Source organism: Brachyistius frenatus, unplaced genomic scaffold (assembly GCF_029030835.1).
Source record: "Brachyistius frenatus isolate BFR_SWC_R1_liver_20210118 unplaced genomic scaffold, ASM2903083v1 Contig_16, whole genome shotgun sequence".
NCBI lineage: Eukaryota > Metazoa > Chordata > Actinopteri > Embiotocidae > Brachyistius > Brachyistius frenatus.
Genome location: NW_027210615.1, coordinates 5,979,310 through 6,000,928, shown reverse-complemented (window position 1 = coordinate 6,000,928; position 21,619 = coordinate 5,979,310). Strand labels below are relative to the sequence as shown.

General features: G+C 39.2%; 2 protein-coding genes across 4 annotated transcripts; one reads left to right on the top strand and one right to left on the bottom strand.

Annotated features, from left to right (window-relative positions):
* Positions 1-358: 358 nt before the first annotated feature.
* Positions 359-15,958, bottom strand: gss (glutathione synthetase). Of its 2 annotated transcripts, none has more exons than XM_069694135.1 (13): positions 15,807-15,958; positions 14,952-15,118; positions 14,259-14,404; positions 13,916-13,991; positions 12,365-12,504; positions 11,882-11,998; positions 10,007-10,087; positions 9,675-9,752; positions 9,033-9,102; positions 5,910-6,104; positions 5,663-5,744; positions 4,297-4,486; positions 359-2,337 (listed from the first exon to the last, which is right to left on the bottom strand). In XM_069694135.1, the coding sequence occupies exons 2-13, from the start codon at positions 15,081-15,083 to the stop codon at positions 2,214-2,216; spliced, it is 1,431 nt and encodes a 476-aa protein (XP_069550236.1). In that variant the 5' UTR covers positions 15,084-15,118; positions 15,807-15,958; the 3' UTR covers positions 359-2,213. The 2 variants fall into 2 exon arrangements, with proteins under 2 accessions (XP_069550236.1, XP_069550235.1); XM_069694134.1 differs by having other exon boundaries at positions 14,952-15,100.
* A 1,216-nt stretch (positions 15,959-17,174) lies between these two features.
* LOC138618390 (U8 snoRNA-decapping enzyme) lies at positions 17,175-21,208 on the top strand. Of its 2 annotated transcripts, none has more exons than XM_069694123.1 (4): positions 17,175-17,551; positions 17,876-17,916; positions 20,468-20,720; positions 20,806-21,208. In XM_069694123.1, the coding sequence occupies exons 1-4, from the start codon at positions 17,420-17,422 to the stop codon at positions 21,049-21,051; spliced, it is 672 nt and encodes a 223-aa protein (XP_069550224.1). In that variant the 5' UTR covers positions 17,175-17,419; the 3' UTR covers positions 21,052-21,208. The 2 variants fall into 2 exon arrangements, with proteins under 2 accessions (XP_069550224.1, XP_069550225.1); XM_069694124.1 differs by having other exon boundaries at positions 17,468-17,556.
* Positions 21,209-21,619: the final 411 nt, after the last annotated feature.

Here is a 21,619-nt window from a genome sequence, read left to right as displayed (position 1 = left end):
CTCCTCTCTGGGCATTGATTATCTGTTTCTATTGCCTTTTTCTTACCTATACTATTGTGTGTCGCAATGTTTCTTTGAATGAGGCTACAGCAATGGTAAATGTATATTTTCTGATTATTATCTTTATTTTAATCTCAATTTCCTCCTTTATAATTTTGCATAAGACTCTGCATACTGTGTTGTATGTGACTAATATCAATGTTGTCATATAACTCCAGGCAAATAAGTGATGTGCAATTCCTAAAGTGTCAGTTTCATCAAATGACATTCATTCATTTGAAATGTGTGAAATATGGGACTGATCTCACAACTATTCTTGATTTGTTTGCATTCAGGTAAGTAAATAATGCTGTGAAAATACAGCCTTACACAAATGCAATTTATTTTTCATAACACACATTATTTTTTGGTCCACAGGGTTAGACATTTGGCTCTTAATTGTTCTTCATCAGATCATAAAAAATTAAATTACTTCAGTTACTGGATCACACAATTACAATATTAGCCCTTTCATGCATGTCAGAATGAATGTGTGGGGTGAATTTCTCCATTTGACCCACAGTGTGGTCTACATATAAAGTCTAGCAGAAGTACAGTAGCAGCCTCGATGTAATGATGAGCTGACACATTATTAACCAGATGCCTTGTCTTTTCAACAGAAAAGCTGCTTTCATGTGGGTAATTATATTAATTTAAATTCATTTTCACAAAGCAGTGTTTTTTCAGTAAGTTTTCAATCAGTCCACCAGTCGGGAGATTTTTACAAAATCAGCATCTGGTGGTAATCGAACATCACTCAGCTGTGGCGTTGGGCAGTTAAAACATTTTAACGGTTTACTGCATCATTAAATCCTCTGGGTTTATAAATGTGGGGAAGGAATTTAATTTGAATTTATACAGTGACTATAAATGTCTGAAGTCATTTCAGCTAGTGTTCATTAATGCATTCCAGGGTTAATAAATTACAGAGAAAATTCGGTTCTGTATGTATATAAAAATAGTTTTTTGTTGTCCTAAAAAACACACAGCAGTAATTAGAAATAGCAAGAGAGAAGCCATCAGTCGATGCTGTTAAGGACACTTTTTTCTCCTTTCTAGGAGTTGGTAAAGTCAAAGTTGTATTTTTTTTATTACTGTTAAACGTTAAATTTATGTCTGTTTTTTGCCATCATAATGAAAATTTTTTTTTAAAGCGGTTTACATATAGTACTTCATAAATGCAGGTTAAACTGCTCTCCAAAACTCCTACAATCAAAGTGAAGCAACCATAAGCTATGTATTTTCAAAAACTATAAAATAAAATCTATTTATCCATTTACACATAATAAAACCTTAACAATATGGTGCAGTCTGTAAGTGCACCATACAACAACACAAGAGCAGATCCTAGAGCATGTCGAAGAAAAATGATTTAGTTTTAACTATGAGGGAGGCTAAAGAGGTGTTAAAATATACTTCCAATAGGTTATGAAATGTTTTTAATAGTTTGCTGCTTTTGAGGAACCCAACTTCAGATATTGTCATACCAAAGAGAGCCACAAGGTGGCAGTCCAGCTCACTTTGCAATGTTTGTAATGTTAGGCTGATGTTGATGGAAACTCTACAAAAAACTGTTCATCTAAAATGTTTCTCGAAAGAAGTGATAAAGCCCCTGCAAAGGTGACGGTAAGGCTATTTATTCAAATATAATTGGATTAAAAGTTAAAATGTACAAATCCAAAAAAAGGCCCCCACCTTTGCGTGTAATAAACTTTTTCTCTCTTCATTTAGGGAAAATAAGGCTTCAGCCTCCACTGAGAATTTGTGGTTTTAAACATGTTACAGAACCAAACATAATTTTATGTTAAAATAATGTGTTTTAATTACTTACTTGGTCTAAGTATTTTAACTTGTATTCGAAAGCAGCAATACATTCTGAACAGAATCATCACGAAGTAAATGTAAATGCAAATAACAAATACCAAGCGGCACTGAAATTAATCGGAAGACTTCTGTCGGCTGCATCACTCAAATAGCAGGAGGAATCCTGCAGAAGTAAAACTTTATTTCCCATGATTGTGAGCAATGAAATGAACCACTGTTGCTATTTTTGTCCAAAGCTAAAGGATTAAATTACATATGGGGTACATACAGTATTTGCTAACAGTCAATGTTAGTGTGAGTGCAAACTTGACGTCACTGCTGTCCATTTCTGCAGGTAAGAATGTAAATTCTCAGATGAGTAGTGGATTGTCTAGCACGGCCACTCCTGCTGCTACACCCCCATCAGAGTGTTCCGAACTCTTGGTCCTCAGCAGATGACCCACACACTCATTCATCACCATGTCTGAACCCTTCCTGTAAGGACACAAAGAAAAAGACAGATGCTGAAGTATTTCACGTGAACAGGACAAGTGTGCATTTCTTCTGACATTATATGGTTCTTAAGCTGCTAAAAACTGCTAAATGGTTCACTAGTGTCTCAGTGTTGGTGTTTACACTTAAACAGGTAAAGTCTAGTCAGTTCTTGAGCTTCTCAGAAATCAGTTGCCTGTTGAGGGCAAAAATGATGCAACAACAGCACTGAGAGGGAAGCTGAAGAGCAAAAATGCGGGTCAGACTGCTAAACATTGTCATTTGATCATGTGAAATTACGTTGTATGAAAAATAAGCATAGTGATTATTCACAAGTGAATGCTAACTCCCAAATAATTAAAAAAAAGATTCAAGGTCATTAATAGAACTAAAAATGTGTTAATCATGACTTCCAGTTTCTACTTGATGGAGTAGGTACTGGTAGGACCAGACCACATCATCCTCTAACAAAGACATTTGGACCCTCACTAACTAATAAAACGGGACAAAACTTTAACCGAGGCAACGCAACAAGATAAGTTCTGGTATTAAGACAAATTTTCACAAGGAAAATGCGAGGCAAATTCATAAAACTTGAACCCCCTTCACAGTTGTCAGTCCAAAGATGGCAGACAACGTAATGGATATGGGGGTGTATCACTGCTACAAGTCAGGAGCATGCTCTTTCAATTTGAGAGTATGATCTCTTGTTTTCACAATCAAATATTGTAATATTCTCTCTCAAAAGTCTCCCCTCAGACTCAAATAGTCTCTGCTCCTTCGATGACTTGCTCAGCTCCCTTTCAAAACTGTACTTCTGCACTAAGATCCACTGTGGCTTGCACATACTTCCTGTCCTCTTCCTCCATTTCCTTGTGCCTGTAAAAATTCTGCCCTCAGATCTCAGCTTTCATGCTCAGATCTTCGTGAAATGACCACAAATAACCCTGTCAAAATTCCCCAACCTATTTGGGCAACCTATTCCAAAAAAGTTGGGACGCTGTATAAAATGTAAATACAAATTTGCAAGTCACATGAACCCATATTTAATTAAGAAATAGACCAAAGATAACATATCAAATGTTGAAATGGATAAATTGTATTATTTTATAAAAAAATATGTGCTTATTTTTAATTTGATGGCAGCAACATGTCTAAAAAATGTTGGGATAGTCGCAACAAAAACTGGAAAAGCTAAAAAAAAAAAATAAAAAAAAAAACACTTGATTGAACATCTCACAACTAATTAGGTTAATTGGCACCAGATCAGTAACATTATTGGGTATAAAAAGAGCATTTCAGAGAGGCAGAGTCTCTCAGCTGTGAAGATGGGGAGAGGTTCAAAGACTGTGTGGGAAAATAGTGCAACAATCTAAAAATTGTATTCCTCAATGTCAAATTGCAAAGAATTTGGGGATTTCATCATCTATCATTAAAAGATTCAGAGAATCTGAAGAAATCTCTGTGCAAGGGACAAGGCCGAAAACCATTATTGGATGGTCGTGATCTTCAGGCCCGTCAGGAATGCACTGTGTTTAAAACGACAAATTATCTGGCCTAAGTAACAGTTCTAAAAACAATTGCCTGTGAACACAGCTCAGTTTGCAGCCACAAAACACTGGTTTCAAGAAGAAACCATATATAAACATGATTCAGCTGCAGCTAGAAGCAACACAGAGGCTCTGTACAGACCTAGCATTAACATGTGTCGTGGTTGACCTAATCACAGGTGGACAGCTCCAAATACAGCCGTGAACCCACTCAAAACACATTGAGGAACACATCGAGATCTGATCTGTTCAGACCACGAGGTCTGGGACGCATACTGCAAATCAAAATCGGCAACTAGCTCTACAATCAATCACTTTAAAAAAAAAAAAAAAACTACTGTTTGGTAAGAGATCTCTTCTAACAAAAAAGCCACAGTCAACATTTTATACCAGTGCAGTTGTGATGACATACCTCACATATGCTCCAAACACTCCCAGTTCACTGAGACAGCTGCTTATTTTGAGGGCAGCGTCTCGTCTCAACAAGTAGTTCTGTACAGGGGTGGGATGGATTTTATCCATCAGAATATAGGCCATCCTCTCTGTACTCTCCTTCACTCCCTCCAGGACCTGGCAGATCTCTGATCCATAGATGTTGTTGCCTAAAAAAAAAAAGACAACATTATGTCGCAGATAAATTATGAAGAAATGGACAATGACAAAGGTTAAGTGTTATCTCCCTTTTTCAATTCCAGTACCGGCTCTACTTTACTGGCACTCACTTTTGGTACCAGGTAATAGGGCAAAAATGACAACGATCTGCCATAATTTAATTTGGGACATCAGCAACATCAAAACAAGCACTCCTACTCTCCTCAACAATAACACAGCGGCGTTACACCATGTGATGCAGAGCAGAGGAACAGGAACAATGGAAGCTTTTGTCGGCAACCACACAAGAGGAATGTGTGCAACTTCTCAATTGATCGCGGCGTAGTTTAGCGGGTTGACATTAATCAATTATTGCAGTGAATACGAAAAAAAAATTGTGACCACTGCAGTAGCTTTTCTATTTAATAATAGCAGGTAACGTTGATGATGTCCCATATTGTGCACACAGTGATGATTCAAATGATGATTCTCTGGTAACGGTCAAGCAGCAACCAACTGTGACGTCACCCTTGGGTTTGTGAACTGCTGTTATGAAGCTTAGAGTTTGACTTTACGGCCATCGACATCTTGCTCGTGGTTTACATTACATCTCATTAACTTCATGCTTTTTCTCTCCCATGGTTTTTGCTTATTGTCTGTTGCCTTTCCATATAGTTTCCCTCGCTCGCGTAGTTTCTGTTCTTTCTTTTCTCTCTCTGCTCTCCTCTCACTCCAACCGGTCGCGACAGATCACCACCGACCTCTGAGCCTGGTTCTGTCAGAGGTTTCTTCCTGTTAAGAGGGAGTTTTTCCTTCCCTCTGTTGGAGGTTTTTCACCTCTAAAGAGGAGTTTTTTCCTCCTAGTTCTGTATAATGCTGTAAAGTTCTGCTGTAAGGACTTTAATGTGTTAATTGCCATGAAATAACCTGTGTTGTGATTTGGCGCTATATGGTTTGGAGCCAGAAGTGACCATATTTGGATGTGCTAGGAGGCGCGTGCGGTGGATCTGGACACCTGCCCACGGATAGCGGAAACCTGACTGCACCACAGGCCTATCAATTAATCAGACATGCCCCCAAAAATATGGCTTTTTGAGGTTTAATTTCTAATCAATGACAGGATTATACATAGTTTCTGGAGTTGTGATGGGGTTAATTTATTTCTACAGTTGTTTCCCTCATTGTACCTCCTCCTTCTCGCTGAGGCTTCAGGACGAATCGGTCTGGTGCTGCCAGAGCCATTGCCACCGTTTTGTCACCCTCTGGACCCTGTAGACGATAGGAACAACAAAGTAATATAGCTGAAAAATAAAACATGCAATAAAATCCTATCACCTTCAGTTTTTAAGTATACATTTGTACTGCAAAAAATGGAATGGTACTAAGAACATGTGCACAACTATTGAAAGTATTTGTGTTCTGTCATTTTCTCACCATGTCTAATGTGTAGAGGCCAGCAAATGTTGCCCTGATTTGCTCCACTACTTGAGGCTGGTTGGGGAAGAACCTCTCCAGAACTCCAGGTCTGGCAAGCACCTGCTGCACCTTCTTGGTTCCAGCCAGGTGAGTGCTAATATCGGGACATTTCACAGCCAGAGATCGCTCCATCAGTAGACGAGCATCCCAGGTCTGCAATTCCAAAAGACAAAGAAATACTAACTAAAGACTGCTAAATTAAACTGTCCACTGTGTGCAAGAAGGAAATATTAAGCATAAACCAGGTCAATGTTTGGTTCATTAAGATAGCGTTCCTTATATTTTTTAGACTATATAACGTGCAGGGTCTCGGTTCACTCTGCTGTTTGCAGATGATGTGGTCCTGTTGGCCTCATCAGACCTTGACTTTCAGCATGCACTGGGGCGGTTTGCAGCCAAATGTGAAGCAACGGGGATGACTGCTCTGCAGTTAACTTGAGGATTGCTCCCTCCAGGTGGGGATGGAGTGCCGCCCCCAAGTGAAGGAGTTTAAGTATCTCTGGGTCTTGTTCATGACTGCGGGTAGGTTGAAGCGGGAGATTGACAGGCTATTGAGGTGGCAGCAGCAGTAAAACAGGCGCTGCACCGGCCCGTTTTGGTGAAGAGGGAGCTGAGTCGAAGGGCAAAGCTTTAAATTAGACGTTCCGACAATCGCTTATGGTCACGAGTTCTGGGTAGTGACCGAAAGAATGAGATCGCGGTTACAAGCGGCTCAAATGAGTTTTCTTCTGCAGTGTGGCCGGGCTCAGCCTTGGAGATAGAGTAGGGAGCTCCGACATCAGTAGGGACCTCAGAATAGAGCCGTGAATTCTTTGCATTGACGGGAGTCCTGGGCATGTGATCAGGATACCTCCTGGGCACCTCCCACTGGAGGTTTTTCGGCACACCCAACTGGCTGGAGACCTCGGGGAAGACGCAGAACACGCTGGAGGAATTATATATACCATCAACTTGCTCAACCTGGTGTTACTGCAGCCCGACCCCGGATATAGCCTAATGAAAACATCTACAGTGTGAAAAGTTGCACTGTTCATTTCATTTCATAGCACCTGACACTTTTTCCATTCATCCTAAATTGTATTTATTTATTTTCATTTTATTTTATTTGTTTTTGTGTGTATAGTCAGTGTATTATTTTTTTTTATCTATCTTATTTTATGTAAACGTATTTGTAATTTTTTTCATAATGTGTGCCCCTTTTTTGTGTTTCTATGCTGCTGTGATGACTAAATTTCCCCACTGTGGAATTAATGAAGTCTAAATCTAAATTTAAATCATCGAAATCAGTTTACTTTTCTTTGAGTGGCTGACAGGGACTGACTGACCCAAGAGTGACAGAAGAATGAAGGAATGTAACACTGTCATGGTATGAAGGAGTACTTGCATGGCAGATTAACCAGCTAAAAACATAGGGAACATTGAAAAACATTCTTTCAGAGTGTGATCAAAATGCAATCATTAACTGACTCATCAGTGTCTTAAATAAAATTCCACTTTCTACACTTTTATCTCAATTGTGATTTGCTCAGCTTTGACTATGTCTCATTCAAGTTTTTGCTCCTGTTCTATAGGAATGTAATTCAGAACTGAGTATTAAGTAGTCGATTTGTAACTCTGATCATACTCTTCATAATACTTCGGCACCCTGCTCACTTTAGTTCCTTCAAAATGGTATAATCCAAGTGTGGCAAAATACAGTTTGCCTGAAAACCGAGAAGCTCTGCATTTATTAGATTAGCTATGTGACAGAATTAATTTAATACATAAAAGTCAAACAACTTGCACAGAAGAGAGAACTATCCTCCCAAGTTATAATTTCCAATGTCACAGAGATTGTGAGGCAGCAAAAAAAGACAAAAAAACTGTTGGTCTCTTATGCCCCATTCAGTCTGATGCATTGAAAGAGGTCTATATGGGTAAACTTATGACCCTCTCCTCATTCAGGGTTGGACCTGAATCAGACAGCTTTGGTGACATGGTGTTGCTATTAGAAATGGAAAAGACAATGGACTCGTCTCTATACGTGTCCTGCTATACCTCAGTGATTGCAGAGATTGGAGTATGTTATTAGGATCAACTGCATTAGACTGGTTCAAATCGTTTCTGTCAGATAGATTTCAATTTGTTCATGTCAATAATTAATCTTCCAGGCAAACACAAGTTAATTTTGGTGTTCCACAAGGGTCAGTGCTAGGCCCAATACTTTTCACACTATAGATGTTTCCATTAGGCTATATCATAAGGAAACACTGCATAAACTTCCAGCGTTTTGCAGATGATACCGAGCTATATTTCTGGATGAAACCAGACAAGACAAATCAGTTAGTAAATCTTTAAGAATGTCTCAAAGACTTAAAGGCCTAAATGACCTACAATTTCTACTTCTAAACTCTGACAAAACTAAAGTTATTGAATTTGGCTGTAAACACCTTACAAATTCTTTCCCCAATCACTTTGATGAGCATTTGTCCTTTAACTCACACATAGACCAAGTTTCTAGCACTGCTTTCTTTCTATCTACGTGATCTATGCACTTACATCACTATTACATCTCATTAATGTCATGCTTTCTCTCTCATAGTTTTGCTTATGTTTGTAGTCTCTCTATGCAGTTTCCCTCGCTCGTGTGGCTCTGTGCTTTCTTTTGCAGATATCCCTGGCCCTGGAGCTGCATGTCTCTGGTCTGTCCTCTTCTCTCTGCTCTCCCCTTACCCCAACCAGCCAAGGCAGATGATCGCCCACCTCTGGCTCTGGTTTTATTTCATCCTGTCAAAGGGGATTTTTTTTTTTTTTCCCTCCCAGCTGCTCATGTGGGAGTTGTTGAATTGTTGGGTTCCTTTGTACAATGTTGTGAAGTTCTGTTGTAAGGACTTTACCATGCTAAGTGCCCTGAAATAACTTGTGTTGTGATTTAGCACTATATAAATAAAATCAAATTGAATTGATTTGAAGACAGTTTGATGCTAATCATGTTTAAATGACCTTTAACCAATGAGAGAGAGAAAAGGAGTAAATTCTCCAAAGCGATCAGAATTTACATTCTTAACACCTTTCAGTGCTAGAGCAGAAATAAGTTTAGACCTGTTCAGAAATGTAGTTCTGAGGCATGTAACCATTCCTGTAGTACACCACTGCAACCTCTTGGCCATCACTGAAATGAGAGTGACATAAATGTCCATTAGGTACTTGACATAATTATCTCTTACTGCTATCTAGAACATACTGTGTAGTTTTCATTTGAGAATAATACATTTTAACAACTTAATGCACATTTAAAGCTGGGGTAAGCAGTTTTCTGGAAAAGGCCAAATCCCTCCAGCAGAATATGGAAATTTAGCCCTCCAGTCCCCCAACCACCTCTGGCAACCTGCTCTGGGGATTGACAGACTTGACATCTAGGGCACCCAGAGGTTTACTTTACCTACAGGATTTTCTGCCGTAGAATGAGGCTTAGTATCTGAAGGAATGTGTATGTACATTTGCATATGTATAGAGCAGCCAACAGGAACAGCTTCTCTCCGAAAAGACTCATGATTAGCTAAAGGTCTCCGTCACAAGATAGATTAGTCATAAGGAGGTAAGGAATTCTGGTGTTCTCCAAGACCACTTAAATTACAATATGCTTAGAGGTTATTTGGAAATTCTGTGCCCGATTACTCCAAAAAAATACTACTAATAAAAAAACCTATCCACCTCAGCTTTAAGTGACAGAAAAACACTTACACGAATAGCCTCTTGTCCTGACTGAGGGATCCTGTTTTGCAGACATCGTCAAACCGCCTTCTTATTGTGGGAATGTCTCTGAAACACATAGTGTGCTGGTTATAAAAAGCACAATTCTTCACATCATTCACAATTATGCCTAACTTCATAAATGTCCATTCAAACAAGATGATGGCCAAACTGTTCACAGAGGCAAAAATGCAGGCAGATGCCCTAAAGTAAAAATACACCCAAACACAGAAAACCTGCTTGTAAGGTCAAAGTTGCAGATTTGAATGTTTTCCATTAAAATGTCTTTATTTTCCAAACTCTTCCGCAGAACCAACACCCACCTCTTCCAAAGTTCTGTCTCAATGTATCTCTGGTCAAAGATGTTCCTTTGGCTCTCTTCCACCAAGAACATGACAGCCGCTCTGTAATGACAACAATTACTCCTGAAAAACACTCTTACAACCCCCATTTAAAGATTATTCAGGACATTTGGTTGGCCACCAGTTTTAATCAGAAATTTTTTGCAAACAGTGACTACTACTGCCCAAAACGTCACTGGGCACTTTTCAAAGTTTTTCACCAAAAATGAAATTACATTCATTTCATTGTACTGGGGTATGAACTGAGGTCTCAGAGGCAGATATCTAAAACCTGGGCAAATAAAACTATACATTCGGCATGGCTAGAGGCAGCTGTTGACAAATGAGAATGTAATTTTATAAACTCTCAAGAAAAGAACACACAAGTTTAAAAAAATGATATTTTACTTTTGAAGTTTTGTTTTCTCTAAATGAGGAATGCGGAAGTGCCTTAAACGGCCGCTTGAACAAATCGGGATAAAACTGGAACTAGAAAAGGATCTGAAGGCTACAGGTGTCTGGCTGAAAGGAACTGGTTTGACGGCGTGTGCTCAGAATCGGGTCAATTAAGAGCACACCCCAACTGTGTTGCATGTTGGTTATCGTGAATGAGTTGACTTTCATAATTAAAGGCTTTTGGGTGAAAATTGACTCATTGTTGCCTGTACCGGAGAACCACGGTAACAGTATCTCCTGTTACACAATGTATACCAGTATTAGTGAAGATCTTCTTCTACGATCATTTGATCCATTTTCAGTTTATGGTATTGGTATGAATCTGGTGTTGTTTCAGATGGTGTTTGAATACACAAGTCCACCAGCAAGATGTTTTATTCTAAACTATTTTCAGTGTTTTCTCTAGGTTGACTACCTAGAGAAATGTTTGACGAGGGATTATATCCGATCAGTTGTCTTCCTCCTCCTGGTCACTTTGGTAAAGCTGTTTCCTTTAGTTTGATCGCGTTCGGATTGCTGAATTGAATTAGCTTAGTGTACATTTTTATTTAGTTTTGCACCAAACTTTACTGATATGGATCTGAGCCTGTCCTCTTGTGCTTATCGTGGAGTGCAGCTGTATCAGCAGGAGAGCTCCTTGTGGTCTCGCCTGGACTACTAGCAAGATCAGCTGCAAAGCTTTAGCATCCTTGGCACTATTGATAGATACACGTTGGGTGAGTCTCCAAACGATGATATTTTGTCCTGAATTTCAGACGTTAGAGGTTGACGTCTGTCCGTTAAAAAATTAGTTTTGTTGGCTGATGAAGGTAGTTGTCATCAACTCGAGTAACGTTATCAAAGAAAGAAAGGCTTTTGTTTTCAAGTGTGTTTCTCAACCTATACCATCAACCATCACATCCATTTGAAAGATCTATAGAAGATAATTTGATCTAGGGCAGATGCATTTGTGGGTGGCAGGAGACATAGCTATCTAGCTTACTGTACACTAACAGGTAGATTATAGCAGGTGTAACAACTCAAAATCAAGCCGGAGAACCGCTGATGCTAATGCACTCTAGACCCTTACACAGACTCTTGTGTAAGGGGAGGAGTCATGCAGCGGGCTTTATATACAGTCTGTGGGAAATTAAATGAAATGGCAGCTCCATGGCATCATTTCAGGCCGCCTAAAAATCCAGAACCAAAATATTGATGAGAACAATATATTTTGAACCAAATCTCTGAATTTACTTTACACTGTCTTTATGCTATCTACTTGTGATTGGATCACCAAGGACGGATTGTTATGCCATGTGTGCCATTCCCCACAGACAGCAGACAAGAGAGAAACTGACCATCTATGACAAGGCAATATACTGTTAATATGACATGTATTTTAAGGATGTACTTCCTTCCTACCTTTCTCTTCCATAGAGCTCCCAGGCTTTGGCAACTGCTCTGGCCAGACCATCAGCAGGATTGTTGTCTAGGATGCGCTGGCTCTCCTCCAGCCTTCCAGCCACCTTAAGAATGTTTCTGTCGAGCAATATGGTGAGCACTTTAGTCAGTCCTACTCAGAGCATATTAAACATGATTATTTCCTACTATGCATTATTTAACTCTCTGTCTGAGGTTTCTTACCAGGGACACACTTTCATTTGCCACGGCATAGAGCTTGACTCCATGTGTAAAAGAGTCAATATGACTTTTTTTAAATACAGAAAAAGTAGCTGCTCGCTGGTAATTTTAGGGTTCTTTTGGTGATCTATTTTGCATAAAAACACATATTTTCATGACACTTAAATAAAGACAATATTGACTTTTAGTTGGGCCACAAAATTCGTTATTTTCCTTACTTATGATAATACTGTGGTATGCAAATGATGCAAATGACTTGCTTACCTGTGTACATCTGGCATGCGTGACGAGAGGCCTCCAAAACTAGCAGCAAAGGTGTTGATCTCTATCTGCTTTAGAGACGACGTCTCATCCTCTCTTTGGTCCAGCATGTAGTCCGACCGATTAAGACCCAAAACAATATGCTGAAAGGAAGCCAAAGATATCCCACTAAGACTAATGAGATTAGTAAAAGGTCATGATCAAGGCATATGGCTGAATATTCAATAGACTGCTATGTGCAGGCTCAAGCATTTTGGCTAACAGCATTGTGTAGAACAGAAATAGTTGATTAGTAAATTTTTTTGTAACCCATTAAGTGTTTTTTTTTTTTTTAAGCAAAAGTATGAATCTTACTGAAGTCCCAACTTCATAGTATTGAAAAAGTATTTGTTTTCAAAGGTAAATCTATATTTCTGGGGTTTTAAGACCTTTTTTGGACATTCTGAAGTCATCACCTTGGATTTTAGGAAATTGTGAAGATGATTTTAATGATTGTCAGATATTTCAGAGACCAATTTAATTGATAAATTTACAAAATAATGAGCAAATTAATTGAAACTGTTAGTTACATGCCTAATATTATCTTATATAAATGATAGGCCCAGATTAGTCCCACCAACTCAAAGATCAAGGAGGCTGAAATCTGAGCATTAAATAATTGATGATTAAAAGATTAGTCACTGTATAAAATAGTTTATGAATTCATTTCGATGAAAAAAAAAATCTCTTTGAAATGTTATAAAGTAAGCAAATTCAAATTTGAAACATGTTTATTGCCTGTATTTGTTGTGTACCATATTGATACATATTGCATTTATGCACTTCAGGGCTGTTGATGGAGAGCGGGGCCTACGGTTTACCAACTGGTTTACAAAAATTTGAGTAAAAATCCATTTGTAATGGCACAAAACACAATTATTCATTTTTAATTATCATTTAAATTGTTTTTTAAATGTTTTAAATCATAAATGTTATTTGTTTCAGAAGCAACAAAATGTAATTTCTCTGAACTGTTAAGTTTTTATTCACTGCCCTTTTGTACTAAGCTAGAAAACAATTCCTCTGACCTGCAGAAAAACCGTGGTACTTGGGAATGGTTTGTGGGTCAGCTGCAGTAGAGAGAGATGGTGGGAGTGGTTTTGGGATCGGGGCCAGGGAGGGAGATGAGAGATGCTCAGGTGTTTAGTGTTCACTGATTATTCTCTCTTCCTATATATCAGCAGTAGCAGGCTGGGACAGGTGGCTCACTTACACTCCTGTAGACACCAGGACAACAAGGCAGTCTACTGGGAGAAGGAGGACTGACTACTGTGTGCTCGGAGGTGGAGCAAGAGCGCACACGCCTTTTTTAAACTGTGATTTGTGTGCGAGCCCATTCAATTATTAATTTGCAACCATCATTGGTTTTTGCTCGTCCCCGTGCTTAGGAAATCTATGGCGGCAACAAGAACACTGATAATCTTAAAAATACAATATATTGCCAATATCAACACAGTTTAGTAATTAATGTAACTCCAGCTTGAGAGATGCCAGTTTATAAATATGCTGCCATACCTGAGACCGTCCTTCTTTAAGGATCTGTTGGTGGATCCTGAACAACCTTGCAGTGAAATCATCCACTGCAATGGTGCTATAAAAACAGAATGTCATTCTTTTACAATCCTGACATGTTATTCAAAACATTATATTATTTTTGTGTCATATTAACAAGAGGCTATTTGAAGACAGACTCCCCCAGAGAATGTAATGATATGTTTGTTCTCTGACAATAGTTTTGTGTTGCCATGTCATGCTGCTACTTAAAACTACATGGCATAGCCAAACAAATACATTTCTGATCTAATCTAATCTAGTTCTACTACTGAGGATCATTACAGGAGATTCTATTGTGTCCTACCTGGCTAAAGCCTCTTGCAGAAAGTCTGTGTCCTGGCTGATCTTGTCCACCAGTGTGTTGTAATGAGTTTGCACTGACAGAGACTGGACGAACACAGCTTTAGGCACAGGCGTAGGGAAGAGAGTGAATGGAGCGTAGGTCACCAACTGAAAAACAAGTTGTAAAATGTACAAAAAGAATGCTGACAACAAAAAACTATTCATGAAAAAACACAGAGTGGACATGGCGTGTAAGGAATGAAAATAAGTATTTAGGCAAAAAATTCCTGCAATTGTAAACAAAGGCTGATTAAAGAGCCGTCCCAATTCTGTGCCCTAAACCAGAGCAAATTCCTAACATGACTTCACACTGAACACGCCTGTTTCATCAGCGATGGCTTAATGGCCCACTGATATGGAGGCATGTCCTGTTGCATGTTTTCTTTTATAAAATACCATAAAAATATAAAAACATTAGCTGACGTGTGTTATGTAGCATGTGTGATGATTGCCTAATCTAAGTTGTTATATAAAATTCAGAGTATATGAAAATGATATGTTATGTATTTGACCAAACTCTGAAACTAACACAAGCCAAATTGAATTATGCAGAGACCTTCTTTGCAAATCTACCTATCTAACATACCTGCTATGTTATGTACAATATCATAGACTGCACAGGTCAACTAAAAATGCATGCGTTTCCAAGTGGTACCTCTGAGGAGTTGGGGGTCTCTTGGATCCTCATTAGAACACCCTGCAGAAGCGCTGCATCTTTTGCCACATCTGCTAATTCTTTTATCAGCGCAGTATTCATCATCACCGTTTCTGGTATCCCCTGGGCCATTGTGAGTCACCTGAGATCTAACAAACAGTCAACATCTGTAATAACACAGCACAAGATTTAAATACAAGAGAGGTGAGGGCAAGACACCTTGTCACTACATAACATGATAGCAAAAATTAAACTAGGATATTTTTTTAACCATTTTAACAAGTCACGCATTTCAATTACTGGTTTAAACAAATCTTAAATGACAAACAACATTGAAGTAATACATGCAATTGGTATTTGGATCTAGTTGATGCATTTCTAAACTTGCCCGTTAATTGGATATCAGAGCAGGTTGCAATTCTGTATTGATATATCTGCACACATTTTCATAACAAACATGTTAAAAACTAAAGGGATAGTTAACTATAGCTAGGTTAATGCAGCTACAACTACTAAATCCATAATGACTACAAAACAACAACATAATTAGATTATTATCGCTATTATTAGTCTATAATAGTATTATTCATCATTGCTGTCGTTAAAGTATTGCCACTTATAGTTTTTCTAAATACGGAATAATACGTTGCATACAAATGCTTTAAAAATACAATAATTATACATACAAATGCATTTAAAAAAAAAAAAAGTTACGTATTTACAAAATAAAAAACATAAGTAAGTTATACAGTAACACTAAACAACACAAGTTGTTGTGAACAAGTTGCTTATTGAGTAATACTTTTGTTATAGGTCAGTGTATATTACCAAAACAATACTTGCAGCAACACGTACCTCGCGCTGACAGGGTTTTAAACAGGTGGTTACAGGTACTAGCAAGACGCTGGTGATAGCAGCTACTTAGCTATCTGCTTTCGAGCTAACCGGCTTCCACAGTCAGTTTAGTGTGTCCTGTCCCGCAGGTCTGACACAAGCGCAGGTTGGGGTTAAGTGTCTTCTGACGTGCATTTTCAGCCTTTCAAACTCAACTAAGAAACACGTCTGTAAAATATCACAAATATCACGGACTGAATGAAAAAGCCGGATCTGCCCAAAAAAGCCTTCCGGGAGCCGTCGCTCATTGATCGGTCAGGATCTGCTACCGGCTTTGTTCAACCAATCACAGCAGCGAACACTGGGTGGGACTGAATCAGAGCCTGACGTCACCTGATGTCACCTGATGTCACCGATGTCACCTGATGTCCTGAAAGTGCTGACTGAAGAGTGAAACAGCGTTTTAATTATTGTGCTCCACACAAGAGGCAAGCGGGTGTTGGGTAACTCGTGTTTAAGCCGTTGTGCTTCATTTCTTATCAGTAGTAATGTTATTTGATCATAATAGATAAAAAATTAAAAAAATACTACCGTAATTTGAATATTGCCGCTTTTCCATATCAAATATTGATATGTAGAGTTGGATGCAGGGTTAAGCAAAAAAATAATAATATTGACTTCAGATGGTGTAAAACACAGCTGCTCAGCTTTTAACCAATACTAGAGGACAAGATCACATGAGCCGTTTTAGCCTCTATGAACTGAGTTGCTGCTCCTATACAAGCCTGAGTGCAGCCTCAGCTCCTCAGAGCTCTCCTGGCTGTTCCTCAGTCACCGTTTGCTCCAGACTAGAGCTGACCAGTCTTTTGCGGCCTGGGTCCCTTAGACCTGGCTGCCTTCCAATATGAGGCTTTGCAAGATCAGTGACATCTTTCAAATCACTTGTCAAAACGTTTTTTTTTTTGTTTTTTTTGTTTCATGAATTCCAAGGCTTATCTTACCTGTTTTATTATTTATTTTGATGTCCTGTTTATATATTGCTGCTGGGACGACCAAATTTCCCCACTGTGGGATTAATAAAATCTAATCTAATATCATTAGGAATTTTATCTAATTTTATTTGTTGCCTATATTTCTTGATTTTATTAGCCTCAGGCCTTTACCATGTACTTTGTAACTTTGTTTTGAAAAGGGCTGTGTGAATAAAGTTTTTAACATAAAACCTATCCACCATAATTAACCTCAGCAATGCAAATGTGAAGTTCAGTCCAGGGCAGGGATTCCCCCTGCTGTCAGCCTACTCCAGACCACCAGAGGGCGCTAAAGCTTTTTTTAATATATATATATATATATATATATATTTTTTTATACAAGTCACAAAGACCTTCCTTTAAGCTTCCTGGTCTATGGCCTTGCATGTGTTTTTCTGCATACAACTCCTTCCAGCTAGTCAGAAGGATTTGCTTAGGATTGTTGGCTCTACGTATGAGGGAGGTAGAACAAATAAAAAGAGCTTGTGTATTTGGATGATTTTGTACCAGCAGCACCTGGCAAGGGGACAGCCATCCAGAGTGATGAGGAAGCACGGAGCTGTGAATGTGTAATTTGCACTGTGTTTATTTGTATCCTTGTAGATGGCGAGTGGACAGCTGTTGAGGGCAGAGGCGTTGGCATGCTCAGGCTGCAGGCATGCATGCCATGTGATGCTCTACTCTGACACGAAAACTCAGCTGTTTGGGAGAATTCCCATCAGACATATTGTACTGGTGAGGTTGTGTGTGTGTGTGTGTGTGTGTGTGTGTGTGTGTGTGTGTGTGTGTGTGTGTGTGTGTGTGTGTGTGTGTGTGTGTGTGTGTGTGTGTGTGTGTGTGTGTGTGTGTGTCTGTTTGTCTGTCTGTGTGTGTGCAAGCGCACATACTGTATGTTTAAAGTGTCTTGTAAAAGTAATGTATGGACTGTAATTGATTGAGTCCTTGTCACATTCATTCTTTCCTTTCTGCTTGTTTGAGTAAATAAAAACACATTATTATGTGTCTGCATGTGGAGGCATCAGTGTATGAGTGCATAACAGCCTCTGTCACTTCCCACAGATGCAGATGCGCTTTGATGGCCTGCTGGGTTTTCCTGGCGGGTGAGTCTTTCCTTGTGCTACTTTTGTTTTATTCTTTATAGCTCTTTGGCTCTGGTTTGTAAATCTCTCCTGTTCTTCACAGACGATCCTGATCAAAAGATATAAATCTGCATGGCACAGAACAAACATTCACACATTGTCACTGGAATACTCATACTACAAGACTAAACAGCTTGCCGTCAAAACCCATTTTAAAAAACTGTGATTGTCAGACATACCACTTAATTAGTGTTCTATTAAATTTGTGCCTTTGTATCTGTGATCTATAGTCATTGCTGCAAGGATCTGGTGCACCATATGCCAACCCAGTGAAATTATGTAATGAGGCAAGAAGAAAAATCTGAAAAATCCTTGTGACATATGCAAAACAAAGGAAAACTGCATCGATAAATGGGAACAATGGTCAGACCCCACAGTGTGTCCCAGTTTCATACTACATACTAATGTGCACGGTCTGATTTAATGTAGTCTTTTTTTCAGTTGGTAAACAAAGAAATCAACATTAATCAATGAAATTAAATGATACACTATGCTGTATGCAAATGTGTGTCAAATAAACTGGGACTTTTGAATGCCACTGCCAAATGTTGAAGATTTAATCATTTATTTTTTTCCTGGCCAATTCATGAAGCTGTTTGTTTTAATGTTTCTCAAATGTGAGAAACCATTGCTCACAGCGAACTCTAAACATTAGTATACCCATGTTCATGGCTCAGTTTTTCATGTTAGTTGCCCCACCACCATAGTTATTTATGTTTCATACAAACACAATATGACCTGATCTGCAGTGAGATTCATAAGTGGATACAGATACGCAAGGGCCATTTAGCGTAACAGAAATTAACCGATAATGATTACAATGGTCTCCACCCGGAAATTGAAGGAAAATCAAGATATCCCAAACTCATTCACAAGATCAAGATCAGGAGTTATTCAGACATTTAGAAGAATTATCAGCTATAAATCCAGATGTTTGCTTTGGAAAAATAGTTGTTAAAAACTGACAGCTGTGTTCTTTTACAACTCTGTCCTCAGCATTGTGAGCTCGTGACCAGCTGAGCCACAATAGATCTATTGTGGCTCAGTGGCCACTTTCAGTTAATTACATGACCGCAAACGTCTTTTTCTGTTCACTGCACTGACATTTAGCAGGTTTGCCACACCTCTAAAGTTCTTGCTACTGGTTGTCAGTATTTTGCGGATGCTGAAGTTAACAGGTGTCACCTGACTCTTATCTCATACAACAGATGCACAGTGACAGAGTGACTGTGTCAGCAGTAAAACATATCTGAACTGCTTCAAAAGACATAGAACTAAAACAAATGGGGTGTCTCCTTAAATGTGGTCAGGGCATCCATAAGTGAAAGTGTCAAATAATAATTGCACCTCAGTACATGCATGTACAGAAACTGTCTCTGCAACCAGGTATCACGCCGAAAACTGTAATACACCTGTCAGTCTGTTAGAAACGCAGGAATTTCAACCAGGACAACATTGTTCAAGTCTGTAAGAACGTATATTACGAGACTTTTACTTTAAGTTATTTGTGTGACATCAGTAACGCTACTTATGTAAAATTCTCAACTAACCAAGTAGTTTTGGTAACTAACCAAGTAGTTTTGGTGACTAACCCCTAGTCGAATTGTGAAGTGCACATTTAACCCAAATCCTAACCTTTTCCTAATCCTAACCATGTAGTGTTTGGTGCCTAAACCTGAGGCACCTTAATTTTTATGCTTAGGCGAGGCAAAATGTGACACTGACATGTAATTCTGTTGTGGACTGACGGGTGTATAACATGCTTAGGCATGATACCGGGTTCGTCTGTGATGTAAAGGGGTCATCGGCTCTTGAACAGATGATCAGAAATTTAATAATGTTAGATCCACACAGAGGTATGCCACGAGAGAGACCAGAAGTTGAATACAGTTTAATTTAGGGCAAGTTCAGACCAAAGATTTACGTTGAGATGATTTTAAACTTCCAGCTACTCCCAGTTCAGGAGTGTGCAAGGTTCTGAAACCTGCCAGTTCACACCAAAGCAACTAAACTAGACGAAATGTAAAATGTCCACTGCAACAACACTGTGTAATTCTGTTTTGACAGCTGGCTGTTCAGGCTTTTTAGTTGCTGGACATAATTTGTAGCATCTTAAATGGTGATGCTTTCACAGAAATGCCCAGGGGACTTATACAAATTTATGCCGGGAACTTAAGACAGTAGCTTTACACTGTTTTGTCGATTGAGTATGAGACAGACCAGTTTACACTGCTGCATCTTTTCCCTGCAACGCTCTAAAACTTTGTCCTGCAACGCTCTTCAACATTTTTGTCCCGTTGCAAATCTTTGGTCTGAAGTGGGCTTTAAGATCCAGTAACATGTGACAAACACCACATCAACGCCTTCATAAACTAGTTTTGGGCTTTAAAATTAAAAGACCTTTTCAATTTGTTTGATTTTTTTACTTGTGTGCAGAGCAGTCTCAGGAGTAGTAAGCAGTAAGGCTGACATTTATTTCACATTTGGTGCTGACCTTTGACCCACACCTTAGGCTTGTTGACCCTTTGGAGGAGACCCTGGAGGCGGGTCTTAGCAGAGAATTGTCAGAGGAGCTGGGCCTGGCTTTACCTATAGTTGTCGAAGATCATGTAGAGTCTCGCTATGCCCCTGCATCTTCTCCCTCCTCTCCCTCTTCCTCGTCTTCCCGTCTTATCACTCACTTCTATGTGAAGATGATGGAGGAGGAGCAGATTAGGGAGGTGGAAAGAGTGGCTGCATCCACTGCAACAGATCATGGACAAGAGGTAATGTGCCCTTCAAGAATGAGTGATTGTTGCGGTTTGCCTGATGTCACGCTCTGTCCTTCATCAGTTTTCTCTTTCACTCCAGGTACTGGGAATGGTCAGAGTCCCACTCTACACCATGAAGGGCGGGGGAGGCCTCGCATCCTTCCTGTCACACTCCTTCATCGGCAATGCTCGCTCCCAACTGGTTGACTCTCTGCTGCGCTTCAACCTGGTTGCCTCTGGGGATTTGCACAAAGCCCTTACGCACTCTCTGAAGATCCACGCACACGCTGTCGATGACCTGCGAGCGGCTCTCGCATTGACAGAGGTGCAGAAGAAACAGTTGTGAAACACACCTGTTCATGTATTGGCACATAGATTCACTTTGACCCTCAGGAACTCAATCCTTCACTCACACACACTGCCATGCTGATTCTAAGCTGCTGACTTCAAAATATTTGCTCAGCTCCATTACAATTAATGCAAATAAAGTTATTGACGCTGTCCATCACATTCAAGCTTTTTCTGTCATTTTACACCTTGATTCATCAGCATGTCATTGTTTTTGAAATGGCAAAATTGAAAAAAAGAAGAACAATTATTTAAAAAAACGCAACCCTTCATCAAACCTTTTTAAGCCTTCGCTTTGGCTGAGGCATTATGTTTTCGGTTTGTCCATCCATCTGTCTCATTCTCAGAACACAATATTTCAGGAACACCTTTTTCAATCTATTTCAAACTTGGAAAAAACATTCACTTGGTAACAATAATGAACTGATAAGATTTTGGTGGTCAAAGGTCAAGGTCACTTTCACCTCACACTGATCCATGCTAGTGAATGCGACATTTTAAGAACACCTGGAGGTGAACTGATTCGATTTTAATGGTTATAGGTTAAAGTCTCAGGACCGCAATAT